The sequence below is a fragment of the Vigna angularis genome, chromosome 5 (assembly GCF_016808095.1).
Source record: "Vigna angularis cultivar LongXiaoDou No.4 chromosome 5, ASM1680809v1, whole genome shotgun sequence".
Taxonomy (NCBI): Eukaryota; Viridiplantae; Streptophyta; class Magnoliopsida; order Fabales; family Fabaceae; genus Vigna; species Vigna angularis.
This window is the reverse complement of record NC_068974.1, coordinates 39,288,860-39,305,286: the sequence shown is the minus strand read 5'-3', so window position 1 is coordinate 39,305,286 and position 16,427 is coordinate 39,288,860. Positions and strand designations below refer to the sequence as shown.

Genomic DNA, 16,427 nt, shown 5'->3' with positions numbered 1-16,427 from the left:
TTTCTTTTCTCAACAAACTCTACATATAATTTTTAATTAAAGTTTAAACATTATTCTATACTAAGAGACCGTGTTTATATTTTACTTATTCATAATCTTTATAATTTCAATAGTTTTGCTACTTTCTGCTATATAATTCTTTAACTTATTCTTTAGGAAAAACTATTAGAAATTACAACATTAAATCATTATTAGGGTTTTACCAATTATTTGAATTTGTCATCAGAACCCACGTCATCTCACTGAATTAGAGTATATCGTAAATAAGATAATAAGGATACTTTCACACATATAAATTTGTTTACATTTATTTAAAACTATTTTTCACTGTCTTTACTTTTTTTTAAAAATAAATAAATACAAAAACTCTTTTATTTTATAACTATTTTATTATATAATATGATAGAAGATGGATCAGCTTCTATCTCACCTATTGTTATTTCACACTCGTTGAATTAAGAATGATTGTCTTAAGAAATAATAGATGCAATGCATTTCTCTGTTATAATTTACAATCATATAAAAAAAATCTTCCAATTTTTTTCCAAATCACTTCGATCATCATCAATAATAATAAAAAATTAAAATCAAACATGAAAATATAAATATTTATAAACAAATAATTTATATATCATCTTCAAATTACATAATTATTTAATTAATTTATCGATTTCTAACAAAATCATAATTTTTAAATAGAAATTTATATTAAAATGTATTCATGTTACTTCTATCATTAAGTTTATTTCACCGTTTTCTTATGTGAAATTTTTTTACACACTTAAATTATTCAAGCTAACAGCAATAAAAATTAATATATATTAATATTTAACAAGGACAACAATTATATAATATATATATATATATATATTATATATGTATATATATATATATATATATATACATATATATATATATATATATATATATATATATATATTATATATGGGTTTGCTAACCAGTGGATACATTTTAGCAATGTGTATCGAGTTTTAGTAGACAAAAATACCCTTATATATCATGGATTCTAAGTTTTAAGGTTAAGGGTATTTTAATAAATTTCATTCTCAAAACTAAAAAAAAAAAAAACTCAAACTCTTACTCACCTCTCTCATTCATCTCAACCATTTCTATTTCATCTCTCTCACTCCAACCTTCCTTTTCTCTGTCATCTCTACTGTAGCCCCAATTGAAAAAATCAGAAACTATAACCCCAATTGAAAAAATCAGAAACTGTAGCCCCAATTGAAAAAATCAGAAACACTTGTCGTTAAACAATTTGTATTTGTAAAGAGTTGAGTCATTGACATATTCACCTTTAGGCAAATGTTCATTCAACATCCCTTCAATTTCAACATCTTCACTAACCTTTCTAATTTCATTATCTACATTTGTTGAATCATCATCTCTAAAAAACTCTACAGGCCAATTACCAATTCCTTCGGATATCATTATGCTTGTGAAAATTAGATAAAATTATATACGACAAAAATTATAAAATCAAAACTCATTATAAAATCATTTTGTAAGAAATTGTTTAACAACGACTGTTTCTGATTTTTTCCAGGCCAATTATCAATTCCTTTGATGTCATTATGCTTGTGAAAATTAGATAAAATTAGATAAGACAAAAATTATAAAATGAAAACTCATTATAAAATCATTTTTTTTATAAGAAATTGTTTAACCGCGAGTATTTCTGATTTTTTTCCAGGTCAATTACCAATTCCTTTATACTTGTGAAAATTGGATAAAATTAGATAAGACAAAAATTATAAAATGAAAACTCATTATAAAATCATTTTTTGTAACGACAAGTGTTTCTGATTTTTTGAATTGGGGCTATAGTAGGGATGACAGAGAAAAGATTGGAATGAAAGAGAAAAGGTTCAGAGAAATGACAGAGGTGAGAAAGGGTTTAAGGAGTTTTTGTTTTTTCTTTTTAGTTTTGAGAATGAAAATTATTAAAGTACTCTTAACCTTAAAACTTAGAATCCATTATATATAACAATATTTTTGTCTACTAAAACTCGGTACGCATTACTAAAATGTACCAATAAAAAAACAGGCTTACTTAGTAAACCCCTGTATATATATGTGGTGTGTATGTGTGTAACAGTATCAATTATATATAATAACAACATCGATAATAATTCATTAACAATAAGAACTTAATATCCGTTAAAAACCATCAGAATTTAATAATATATAGCCGACAAAGAATTTAAATACAATAAATAATAAAATTTTATGTTACACTTATTTATTAGAATAAATACAACATAATCAAACATATTAATTATTTCCTTGATATAGATAAATTTAAAATAATGAAATTAATTTTTTTAATTTAAAATGCGACATTGTTGATTTACTATAAGAAGAAGAAAAAATTTCATGGTATACAATAATTAAATTTATTGCATATTCTACACATATTTACTCTGAACTATTTTATTTTCAAACTACAACATTAACATTTTTTATTCACTTCTTAATTTATTTTTTATATATTTAAGTAATAAAATAATCTTACTCAAAATATTACATAATTTCACACCTAATAAAAGCAACCTTTTAATTTAACTTCGTATATTAAAATCAAATATATGTTGACTCCTTTAAGAAGTTTATACACTATAAAATTAAAATAATCATTTGAATAAATTTAAGAATCTCACTATCAATTAAGTGTCAACCTCAATAACCAAATATTTTTAATAAAAAATTGTACTTCCTTTCTTAATTTATCCGACATATATTTTATTCTTCTAAAATTCTAAATTATATTTTTCTCAACACTACAAAATCTCATATTAAAACTCCTTCCTACATTAACTTTATTTATATTCCACATCAATATTTAAACATATAACTATCACATTTTGTAAAAAGTATTTCTTTTTCGTTAAAAAAATTAACAAGATTTTCTTTTATCTAATTCTAACCATAAAATAATAATAATATAATAAGAATAAATACTTCCTTAAGTATCCAAAAATTTTAGATATTTTTTACTGAGTTCCTATTTTTTTATTACGGTATGATGTATTCTTATTTTTATCTTTTATGCCTCCCATCAACATTTTTTTTAAAACAAAAATCAAATAAGAAGTTTTTAAATAGAAATAAAAAATATTCTAATGAAATGAATTTTTTAACATTAAATCACTTGAAAATACTTAATTTTATAAAATATTTAAAACTTCGTTAAGCTTTCATTTAAGCATATAATAATTATGTTTTTTTTACAAAAAAAAATAATACATATCTTTTATCATATATTGTGATTAATCGTAGAAGAATTTAGATTAATACGTTATTTGAAACAATTTTTTTGAGAACATTTTCTATATTTAATTATTTTTCTTCAATAATCAACTAAGTTCAAGTGCCTTTAATTAATGAAACATAGTGATATTTTGCTTTTAGTTTTCACCTTTTTTTTTGTAATTTGGTTTATGCAACTTTTATTTGCTTTAGTGTGTTATCTTATTTTAATTCCTTTAAATTTTTTATTTTTTAGTATGTAGATTATAAATTATTTGCTCTCAGTCTCTGTCAAGTGTTTTTCATCAAAGACGAATTCAAAGATTAGAAAAAGATACCATAAGATTTAAAAAAACATATTTATAAAAGCTAAAATAACTTAACAAAGAAAAAAATTACAAAAATACAAGTCAAGAAAAAATTATAGAAGATTAAAATAATTATATATTTTAAGGCTAAAAACTTATTCAAATACTTCAGTTATTTCTCATCAGTGTCAGTGATCAAATTCTACAGTCCAAGTTAACACCATCTGATGTAGAAAGTAGCAAAAGATGAGAAATAGCTAACATTCACGTATGATTGTGTTAAATACTTTTTACCATGATAGAAGCTACAAAAACTACAACATTCTAAAAAGAGATGATTTTTCAAGCATAAATAACACACAGAATCTCCAATTGACAGCAATTTATCTAAATTACAATTGGGTATGATCAAAATACTAACCACCTCCATCCTACATAAATTTTTTTATGCCTCCCATAGATGAACTCTGAAAAAAAAAACACTAGCATAGATAAAAAAGAAAAGAAGAAAATAGACTTTTCATACTGAAAGTATCTATGAAAAAAACACTAGCATAAGAAAAGAAGAAAATAGACTTTTCATACTAAAAGCGAATTTTAATATGTTTTGTTCCGGTATAGGGTTGACTTCATCCTGCACAATTTTCTTCAGATGCCATTAGGTCTACGCTTTCCCTGTTCTTTCCGTCTAGTCAAATTTCGTTCGATTTTCTGTGCACCGATCGGAGATGTACCTGTTAAGATGATGTCAAAGTCGGTGATAGTCCGATGCTAAGTGTTGTAATAAATGCGCAATTAATGAATCTTCATACCTTTTATCTTTGACCTATATTTATAGTTTTGGTTGTGGGCTTTGAATTAGCAAAATCTTAATCACGGCCTAATCACAATCCAATATTTTTTAATCAGTATTTTATCTTAATCATGTTTAAAAACTTACCTGTCACGGTCATCTGATATTATTGTTGCCTGAGCAATTGTCGTCGATCCTGTTCGGGAGTCCCCAGTACATGTTTTAAAACATAGTCTACATCCTTATACTTTAGGGAAACAACTTAGAAAAACTACACCATTTAAGTCACTACACAATCCAAATTGGCATTTCACTCACTACTTCAATAACCCTTTTTCTGGTATTTCTGTTTTGGTTACATCAAACAAAAAAAAGTCAAGCATGTGTTGCAAAAAGTAAAACCCTTCTGTTTTAACAATCAAATTCCAAGTAAAAGCATAGAAATACTCTTCATTTCTGGCATTTAAACTAGTTGTCCTTTCAGGATATTGTAGAATCAATATTTTCATAATTGAAACCCTTTAAAATAAATGCTCATAATTGAAAGTATTATTGCCAAGGGAAGAGTAAAGTAGAGTACCTATTGTGAGGAGAGTAACCTTTGTCTGCGAAGTTTGCTGCTAAACGGTAACGGAAGCCCTTCAATTTCTAACCGTTATACTTCATTTTATCAATTTTAGGGTAACGGTCCTACTACTCCTACCCTATGCCCAAAGCTGAATTTAGATTCTTTACTACTAGCGTGGAAACTGCATATGTGGGGATATGTGTTATAATAAAATATAATTAAATTTATAATCATTATAGATATTTTTTTTATAGATTTTATAGATAATATTTCTATTGTAGATAATTATTTTAACTTTAAAAATATTTAAATTTAAAAAAAATAAAAAATGATTAAATTCAAAAACATGTCTCTTAAGTAATAAAATTGATTTAAAAAAAACTATTATTTAAAGAATTAAAAAAATGTAACATATGAACATAAAAAAAAAACTCATTGTATATTTACTTTTAGAGTGCATATATGTTATTTTTTAAAAAAATTATGATAAAAAAAATAATAAAATTATTATTATAATTATAAAAATAAATTTTAAGATTTTTTACTTGTACCTAATTTTTAATTTTCTTTATATATTTGTATTATAAGTAGGCATTTTAATTTAAAAAATAGTTAATTTTTTGAAAAAGAAAAGGACCACTTAAATAACAGAACTCGTAAAATAGTTATTTTAATTTTAAAATATTAAAAAAATGAAAACAAAATATATACATTAGAAAAAGTTGAGCTCTGTTTATATATATATATATATATATATATATATATATTTTGTTAACTTATATAACCCCTTAGGTGTATTAAAATTTTTGAAAAAAAACATATTTTTAAACATAAAATATTTTAATAATTTTTAATTTAAAATAAAAAATGAAAAAAATTAGAAATTATTCAAATACTCTTAACCTAAAAATTTAGATAACTAAAATTTAGTACAAGAGGTTATTTAAGTTAACAAACTCTTATATATATATATATATATATATATATATATATATATATATATATATATATATATATATATATATATATATATATATATATATATATATATATATATATATATATATATATATATATATATGGGTTTTTCAGTTGGTATATTTTAGCAATATGTACCGGGTTTTAGTACACAAAAATATTTTTATAGATCATGTATTCTAAGTTTTAAGGTTTCAAAACTGAAAAGAAAGAAACCCCGATACCCTTACTCACCTCTCTCATCCTTCTTAACCCTTTCTCTTTCATTTTTTTCACTCCAATATTTTCTCTGTCATCCCTAGTGTAGCCCAAATTGAAAAAAAATCAGAAACACTTGTCGTTAAACAATCTTACAAAAAAAATTATTAAAATACCCTTAACCTTAAAACTTATAATCCATGATATATAAGGGTATTACACATTGCTAAAAGAAAAACAGACGTACCCGTTTTAGCAAATCCATATATATATATATATATATATATATATATATTTTTTTTTTTTCTACTCATAATACTTGATTTCATATTTTAAAATATATCAACAATATTTTAAATTTTAGGGATAGTTTTAGAAAAAAATTATAAATAATTAATTTCACACTAATTAAGAAATTCAATTAATATATTTAATTTCACTAATTCCCATAATATTTTTTCTAAATTACCTTTTATTCAAATCTGACACCATCAACAAGAAAAGAGCCCTAGAAAATAGAATAAATTTCTACACCGGTAAAAGAATTCAAATACTACTACTTTTTCTTTTTTTCTTGAAATTCAAATGAGAAATAGGAGTAATAAGTACTGTATACATTAATAGGAGTTCCTCACAGCAGCTCTGATGAACAGTTTTGGCTAAGATGAAATAAATGGCGCTAAGTCAAACAAGACAAGGCAAAAAGCCAATAACATTGCCAAAAACTCTGAGATGCATTGGAAAGGGGAATTATATTTGATGTTCTTATTGAAAGTTGAACCCCAACGTTATCAAACCCAACCACCCTCATCAAGTTAAGCACAGGTAACACATAATTCGGCAACCCATTTGATTTTACCAAAACTTGGCGCATTGAATTTGCATGGTCGTTGCAGAGACAAAGATGGGTCCAAAGGAAGGACTGATTCCTCTTCCCTTTGTACCTTCCAATGAGACTGAAGTGCCTATTATCTATTTGATGGAAAGTCAAACTAGACTAAGATGGCTTGCAAGAAAATATGGCTTTTGTGGGTAAGCACACATTCACTCCACAAAGTAATCTGATTCCTATGCATGGTTAGCAGTGAGAGGACAAGCAAACAGAAAGTTTCACATCAATGGCTCAGCAAATCTCTGTACTTCACTTAATGTTGCAGATTTAGTTACCTTCAAAGGAAGGTGGTCCAAATGATGGCCATTCAGAATTGTGACACTCCTCACTGCAAGTCATGTGCCACCCTCCACCACACCACACCACACAGCACCTATCATTCAAAACTCCTTCATAAACAATGTCCAAGGCTAGCTTATTCCACCCAAATCAAAATGGTCATCACATCATCACCCTTTGTTTGTTTCTTTCTTTCATACAAACTAATAAATGAAAGAGCGTGAAAAGTGGGTGAGTCATCAGTGAAGACAAGGAGTTAAAGGAGAAGGGTCCCCTCATTTCTTTCAATTCTGTAATAATTATATATATATATATAAATAAGTGTGTGTACAAAAACCATGGGTTACATGCAGATTTACTGAGATACAGGGACTACAGAAAAACAAAGACTCTTTTATTGTGTGTGTGTGTGTGTGAAGTGTGAATTGAAGATAACGTGAAGTCCTTTGAAACCAAACCTACAAAGGTGTAGGTAGTTTATCTTTTTCTGCTTTTTGGTGAGATTCATTTTACTGCTTCATTGATTCACATGCTTCATGCGTTTTCTTGTTTTAATTTCTGGCATTTTGGAGAGAAACGGTTGTCCAAAATATCATATTATCCTCTCTTTTTTAGAAGAAAAGAAGTAAAATGAAACCATTTTGAGTATACCCTTTTGTGCAAAAGAGAAATCTCACTGGTGCAGTTTCATATTTTGTTCTTTTTCTGTGATTTGTTCTCTTGTTCTTCCCTTGTGATCTCTTGAAAAAGCATTCTGGGTGGGTTGGTTTGGTTGGTCTTCCATGTGGAGTTGAAAAAAGTCCAAGAAAAGAAACACGCGTCACAGTACAGAGGGGACACGTGGCTTCTTTTATATACAAAATTCTGAGTTTGTCATGCATTAGTCTTTGACTACGGATGAGTTGGAGGCAGAGTTAAAGGGTTTGAAGTTACAACATTAATTTACATTTATTACTATGTTGTTGGTCGGTGGTTGCCACCCTAATTCCAGGTAGAAAAATGACAATATATATAAATTGAAGTAAATGTTCTGATATGCAGTAGCAGCATGGAAGCAATTGAATTTGGTTTATCGAATGGCACAGCTACAGGTATTCATTTCTCTTGAAATTTTAGTTTATAAACCCAACTTTATCATTGAAATGCAGCACCATTTCTTCAAGATTTGGGATTGGCCAAATACCCTTTTATTCACATGATATTTTTCTTATATTATATTCCTTCTCTTTTTTTAACTCAGAAATCACATTGTTATGTCTGCTGACAAAATGTGTGATCTGAACTAGGAAGCAGAGATGCAGAACTGCATGCCTTGCAGAAAGACCATGACGAGAAGAGTTTAAAAATTCAAGAGCTGAAGAAACAGATTGAATTGACGAAGTGTCGCTTGGAAAAGAAGAAGAAAGAGATTAGTGAGGAGAAAATGGGAGGTTTCAATAGCCTAAGCAAGAAATATAACAGTCTGAGAGAGGAATACAATGCAATGTTAGCTGGGAAATTAAGGAAATCAAAGTAACTCTCAAATTATTAAGCCTAGCTAAAAATATTGTTAGTTTCATATATATTTGATCAAAACTATGAATATATCTAATTAAACTTATGTTTCTCAATGCTGCTTCTATTTTCTGTTTCAAGAAATGATACTAATACTTTGCTTCTATTAAAGGGAGAAGAAAAGAGAAAATAAAAGATAATAAAATATGAGAGAGATTGCTCTGTGGCATAAAATAAATACACGTTGGTAGTATATGAGATTTATCTAAATACAAAAAAAAATGAAAAAAATCATCAAAAATATATTTAAAAAGGTTGAAAAAATTAGGGAATAAAGTTCACAAAAACAGGGTGGGAATAGCAGAGCTTTCGGCTGGACTTTTTTTAGCTTTATAACTTTTATGAAGTTATTATTAATAATAAAAGGTATAACAAAACTTTAAAATAAAACTAAAACAATGTTTAGAATCAGTGAACTACTTCATTGTTCTAAATCAATGTAATAAATTTATTAATTTAATATATATATATATATATATATATATATATATATATATATATATAAAGTTGAAATTTTTATTATTATATTAGTCTTTTATTTCAGTGAACATGTTCACGTCTAATTGTGAGACACCGACACAAATTTCAATAGATTGAATCTAAAAACCTATTTTAATTTCGACTTATGATGTAATGAATTTTGCGTGTTATGTGGAAAATACGAAATGATCATAACAAAAAGGGCATTTAATTAGTCGAGTTTGAGTCAAATTCTATAGACTTGAAAAAAGTTGCAAAGTTCTAGTTTGGGATAAAAATCTTCAATTTGGATAATAAGATACTAGTAGAAACCAACTTTGTAAGACTTGTTCTTTGTTCTAATCAGGTTTAAAAAAATATAAATTTAATTTTATAGTAAAAAATTTCAAATTCAAGAACCCTTTTTTTAAGTAAATGAGTCCAACATATATCTTAGTTTAATTTCTGTGATTGATCATGTCACGTTATTTCTTAAGAAGACTATAGGGTTTTAAATTTTATTCAATGTCACACTCTAAGCTATTAAACTTATGATAAAATGTAACATTTAGTATCAATATAAAATATTGATTAATTTTATATTACATTACATTTGTTTTTTTCTTTTCAAAGTTATCTTTTTGTTGTAAAGCTTATTCAAAGGAGTCAAGAACATACACTTTCAATGGTGGTGGAACCGTTGACGAACGCTGTCACCATCATTTTGTCGCATTCTCGTTTATTTCCGACGTTGATGGCAAAGAGAAAAGTCACAAAACCACAAGGAATTAAAACATCAACATAATTTTGAGACATTTATTAATAATTAGGTTTAGGAACATCATGACATGCACTTATATATATCTCGTACATCGTCGGTGCATATTATTATTATACTATTATTAGACAGATTTATTCTGATGATTATTGTGATAACACAATCAGTAACTGATGCTGTTTCAATTGAAATTGACTTGGTACTTGGGTGATTTATCAGGCCTGAAGAGACCAAAGTGTCTCTCAGTTTCTGCACCATTCTTCTGGTTTTCATCAAACATGGCAAAGAGATAAGTCTCTATGGGTCCATCGGGCCTCTTTGGGGTGCCACCCTTGACATGATTAATCAAATTCCTGTAATATGTTCCAGCGTTTTCAACACTGGCTCCAGCATCACCTTCCGATGGCCACCCACTCTCAGACACGACAATCTTAACATTAGGTTGTCCTATTTTCTCAAGAGCTGCGTACAAAGAATCCAACGACGCATCAAACAGGTTTTGGTACCCAACTTCGTTGTTGCCTTGTTTGGTAAACAAGGCGTAATCAAGACCGATGCTTTGCTGGTTGTCGACGTAGGCGAAGTAAGGGTACACGTTTGCAAGAAGTGGGGCACCGTTTTCGGCTAAAAAGTTCACGATCGGAGTTATGTATGAACTTGCACCGTCGCTGAAAACGCCGTCGTTTGGTGGGTAGGAGTTGCCCAGTAGAGTGGTGTCTATTGCGGTGGAGGCTTTGATTTGGCCTTGCAAATTGGCTGAAGAAATTGCGTTGTGAATGTTTTGAAGTGCTGGAAGAACTGAGCCTGCTAAAGCATCAGCAGGATGAACTTCGTTGCCGACGGCAATGTACTTGAATTTGACGTCTCCGGCATAGGCTTTCACGTACTTGTTGACCCAATCTGAGGCACCTCCGGCGTCGGTGACAGATTGAAGTTGGTCATTTGGAACACCGAGTATCACTTCTATGTTTGAACCTCTGAGGGCTTGAAGGGCACCTTCATCTGGATAGTATAAACGGATTTTGCCTATTCCGTTTGATTTGTAGAGATCCACCACTTCCTGCCTTGTTGGTAGATCGTTTCCGTTTGCTCCGTAACACACGCCGATGGATTCTGCCCCTGCATCATCACACGTTGATGTTGTACCAAATTAAGTAACTATGCATAAGGAGTGCACTTGATAAAAATTACCACTTGATTTGCAACCTCATAATTTAAATTAGAAATTCAGACACACAAATTTTTACATTTGATACTATCTTTCTTTATCTTTTCTTTTCTAGAAAAATTTAATCTTTTATTACCATTTTATCTTTCTAATATATGTCAAATAAAGGTTGTTACTCCGCCATTGCTTAATCTAAACATATATGTATGTCACTTACATATTGGAAAAATAATGTTCATAGATTGCTAGATTAAAAAATAACAGTACTATGACACACTTTTACTCATTTGACATAGAACATGATGATAAAATGATTATAAAAGTATAAATCTTTTGTATTTTTTTGAGAAAAAAGAAAATAAAAAATAAATAAAGATAATTTTAAATGAATGTAAAAAATTTAAATGTGTAAAAGAATATTTTTTTTAGATTAAATAAAAGAAAAAAGTTATAATATAAAACATATTTTTATATTCATTTGACACATTATAAGAGTAAAATCATTATAAAAAAATAATTTACATATTTTTTTCAAGAAAAAAAAGTAAAAAGTAAAAAAAAATAGTGTCAAATGAATATAAAAAAAGTATGTGTCAAAAGTATAATTTTTCTATGATGTAAGGGGTATTTGAAGGGAAAAAATAATACGGTAACACAATTATTTTACAACCTGTCAAATAAATATAAAAGTATTTTATTTTATTATTACTCTTTGGAGGTAGGATGAAAGAGAAAATATTATCATTCTAACTCACAAACGAAACCAATATTAATTTTACACTTTAATTTCGAAAAATATAATCACAAAAAAAATCAACACCAATCAAACAATTTTAACTCACATATAAAAACTAACATCATTCTCCAATTTAAAACTTTAAGATTATAAATTTATAAATTTTTCTTTTTATATTGTTTAACTTTTTATATTTACTGATAGAACTTAACTCAAATTTAGATTCCTATAGTTCAATTTGAAATAAATATCATTATTGTTAATTTGAGACTCTTATGAAACAAACACATACAAGAGAGTCAATTAATGAAAAGAGAAGATATGTATATATGAATGATTGAGAATTAAAGAGAGAAGAAATATAAACCAGTAAGTAGCACTCCAATGGAAGATAATACTGCAAGAAGCAGCAGCAATGTGGGAGACATGGCTCTTGAAAAATATAACTTAATAAATCGATTACACTCACAAAAACTATGTATAAACTAAGCTCTTCAACACTAACTGATAGGTATAATATTTTGCTCCACAATCACAGACTATTTATATAGGGAAAGTGGTGAAGAGTCGGCAGAACTTGGATCACTACATGCAAGACTTTTCGTGCTCCCGTCAATCACTCCATAGAAAAACAAAAGCGATAATTAATAATGTGCTATGTATTCACTTTGAATGCAATCTAATTTCCTTAAGACACAGGTTTAACTATGCTGAGTCGTCGATGGCTTTGAACATTCTTAAGAAACATACGTAAATATCTCCGAGAATAGGTCCCTTGTCATCCGTGAAACAAACGTTCCGTAGCCACAAATCAACCTCAAACGTCACTCGTTTTTGTTTCTTCTTCTTGTATCCTCAAATTTCATTCAAGACCTTTCCTTTGCATTCATTATACTGTATCATGTTACCAAACAATTGTGTGTATTTATTGTTGGAATTCCAAATACATCCTAAGTTTTATATCTAACTTAAAACATTATGGGTATATTTTTTATATATGTAATGTTGAATCTTCTTATATTTTTACAGTATGAAGTATAATCGATTGTTATTAAGCAGGTACTAATAGGTCAGATTGTCTTACGCTCTACAAATATGTGGCATTAATGATTAATTATTGGGTTTGATTACCTTGCACGGTTAATCAATGGATGTGGCTGTCACAAGCCTTATAAGTAGACAACTGATCGTACAATCATCTTTGACTATCCCAATAAAATATAGACCTCCTTATGAGTGGATCGCGTTCTGAAAAAAGATTGAAGATTAAAAAAGAGCAGAACAAGAAAGGAAGACAGACCATTAGACCAATTCAACCGAAACACATTCATTTGACATACTATATCAAATAAAAAAATAAATTTTTATATTTTTTAAAAAAATATATAAAAAAATTGTATCAAATAAATAAAATAATTTATGTGTATTAAAATATCATTGAAACAACTTCACTCGTATGGTATTGGTTTTGTGCGTTTGCAATATGTAAAGAAAAAGATATTTTAATTTAATTTGTTGACCATTGACATAATACACATATAATTCAATAAATAAAATGACACGTATACTTGAAATTGTTAAAAAAATTATATTTTCCGTATATGTAATCAGCTAAAATAGCACTACCTATCCTGTATTATTATCATCATGTATTGACCCGTAATGTGTCATTGCCGCCTTTTGCTAAGACTTTTATACATACCGCTACATCATTTCTTTCTTGACTGTATGTATCAATCACTTGTGTATTATACAGTAAGATTAAATTTGTTTTGAAAAGGGTAAAAATATAAATGGTGTATTTTCAAATGATTCCTTTCCCAACATATCAAATCTCTTCGCGTTATTATGGTTGAGATCGTAGGTTTTGTATATATTCTCCTTTCCCAACATATCAAACATTCTTTGAATAAAAAAGTCACTTCTAGATCATTACTAATTTTTTATAATAAACTTTTGGAAATGGTTTTCAGTATAATATAAAGAAATAACTTTCAAATCTAAAAATCTATTCCAAATTATAATTTAGAAATTACTACTACCATCAGAAAAGCACTTTAGAATTCTACAATCCAACAAAATTTTATATCACATTATCCCAAAAAAAACAACGGAGGCAGGGAAACTAGATGTGTAGGTTAATTGTGTCTTTGACATGCTTAAAAGGATACGCAAAAAGAAGTCGTCACCGATCAAATAACCACAATACTCATATAGGAGAGTTACTCCCTCCACCACCACACACTGTTCTTTATACCTTTTTATTTTTTTTAATTCTAAAAATACCACTTTTACTTTAACTATTTACATTTTTTAACTTTTAAAATCCTAATTTTTTATTCTCTTATTCACTTAGTCGCACACCACAACCCCACACTCTTACTTTCTCTCTTCCTCTCTTATTCTGCTCCTCCTTTTTTTTCGATTTTTCATCTTTCTCTTTCCCTAATTTTCCATTTTCGTCAAGGTTCTCTATAAACACGTGTGTGTTGGGTGTTGTCATGTGCCTTTGTTCTGTGTTAAATGAAGAAGAAAATAAACGTGAAAGGCGACAGCCAGTATGGGGTATCTGTAAAACACTTAAATTGATCTTGAAATCCGTCCACAGATATTTACATTTGTTTAGCCTTCAACAAAGTTGATATCCATCAACGGATTCCAATATCCGTTTAAGTGTTCTACGGGTACTCATATCCGTTTAAGGGTATCGAACTCTCTATTCTCGAACCTTTTTCTTGGCACCACCACTAGACCACCTTCGACCACCACAATAACAAAGTTAGAGGGGAGAAGAAGCAAAAAAAAATTGATTTCTGTGGGAGTGCTGGGGTGTGGGGGTGCATTGATAGAGTGAGTGGATGTTGGTGAATGTAAATACGTTTTAACCACCACAAATTAAATATTTTACTGGAACAAAAAATGAATGGGGAGATATAGGGAGCAGTGTGTGGTGGTAGAGGGAGTAACACTCTACTTCTACTAAGCTCAAGCCTAGTATCTTTGTTTGAAAGGGCCAATAGAATAGGTTTTGCTTCCTTTGAAAGGCCCAATAGAATAGGTTTTGCTTCCTGCACATTCATCATTAATAAATGCACCCTCTGTTAAGATTAAAATGCCCACCTTCATTACGTCCACCACCGAGGTTGCTGCCACTATTATCATAACCATCGCATAGGAAAAAGAAGATAGAAAATGCGTTACGGAAAAAAGTTCATTTTCGAAGAATTCTTTCCAAAACTTATTTCGTTTGTTCTGTAAATTTTATTTTATAAAAAGCTTTGTAAAGTTTGTTTTGAGAATTCAATTATAAAAGACTTGTTCCAAAATATATTTCATCTGTTTTAAAAATTTTGTTCCAAAAGTTATATTTTGAAAAACTTATTTTAAAATATGTTTTACGCATTATAGAAATCTTATTTTGAAAATTCCACTAAAAGAACCCATTCTATAAATCATGCCCCAGAAATCTTATAAAAATCTATATTTTTTGGTAGCATTTTAAAAAATTATATATCTTAAAAATCATGCTCCATTTTTTTATAAGTTCATTAATTATATTTTGGTAGCAATTGTGTTTAATGTGGGTGGTTGAATGATCGGTAAATAGTGTGTATCATTCAAAGTGTCACATAATAAGTAGTAATGCTATATAAAAAGACATGTTGTCAACAAATTAGTAGTGTTGGAGTACTTAAGAAAGAGATAGAGAGTTACAAAAGTGTTTGTGAGCTAGAGAGTTTGAATAAGATAATCAACCTTGCAAATAATACATTAGTGTCTAAGTCAACAAAAGTCGTAAACTATGACAACAAGAGTCCACATATGAAAGGGTTTCTTTGGTTTCCAACAAGTATGTGAAGTAGTTGAAGATGGACACTAAGAACTGGTAAGCATTGAAGAACTGTCAAATGTATAGTTTACTGTGCTTAAAACATCACAAGCGAAGGACAAAACAATTTTGTAAGTGTTGTATCTAATTGTCGATGGGTTTAACTTTGAGAATATAGCAAATGCCAAGTCTTCAAAAGAAACATGAGATATATCAGAGAATATATATAAATGGAATAATCGAATAAAAAATGTCAGGTTTCAAATTTTCAAAAGTAAACTTGAAAGTAAAAGGATGAAAGGAGTTGAAAGAGCAGTAGAATAAATCTCTAGTAGAGACTGTGATGAACCGACTTTGTAGAAATAGAGAAATATTACTTAGTAGAAGATTTTGAAAATGATATGTATAATCAAATTAATAAAAGGTATTCTTTTAATTGGTATTGATGATCTAGGAAGCAAATAATTTCAAAGTTGAAATTCTTTTTAGTTTGAATTTGACTTTTGAAAAACTAATTGGAACTACAAATGTATTAATGCATTAAAATATAAAATAGATGTATAATAAGAAATATTTTAGAATGAGTTTAGTATACGAGTTTAATAATAATAATTTAA

The 16,427-nt window shown here is 28.2% G+C and overlaps 1 protein-coding gene across 1 annotated transcript; it reads right to left on the bottom strand.

Moving 5' to 3' along the window:
* Positions 1–10,087: 10,087 nt before the first annotated feature.
* LOC108339826 (glucan endo-1,3-beta-glucosidase) lies at positions 10,088–12,505 on the bottom strand. The gene is made up of 2 exons (XM_017577043.2): positions 12,349–12,505; positions 10,088–11,196 (listed from the first exon to the last, which is right to left on the bottom strand). The coding sequence occupies exons 1-2, from the start codon at positions 12,407–12,409 to the stop codon at positions 10,259–10,261; spliced, it is 999 nt and encodes a 332-aa protein (XP_017432532.1). The 5' UTR covers positions 12,410–12,505; the 3' UTR covers positions 10,088–10,258.
* Between the last annotated feature and the right edge of the window lie 3,922 nt (positions 12,506–16,427).

Bases quoted from the DNA above. Each gene is read 5' to 3' on its own strand.
- LOC108339826 (XM_017577043.2), bottom strand. From the start codon at position 12,409: ATGTCTCCCACATTGCTGCTGCTTCTTGCAGTATTATCTTCCATTGGA. The intron at 11,197-12,348 runs GTTTATATTTCT...GTGATGATGCAG, and splicing joins CATTGGAGTGCTACTTACTG to GGGCAGAATCCATCGGCGTG.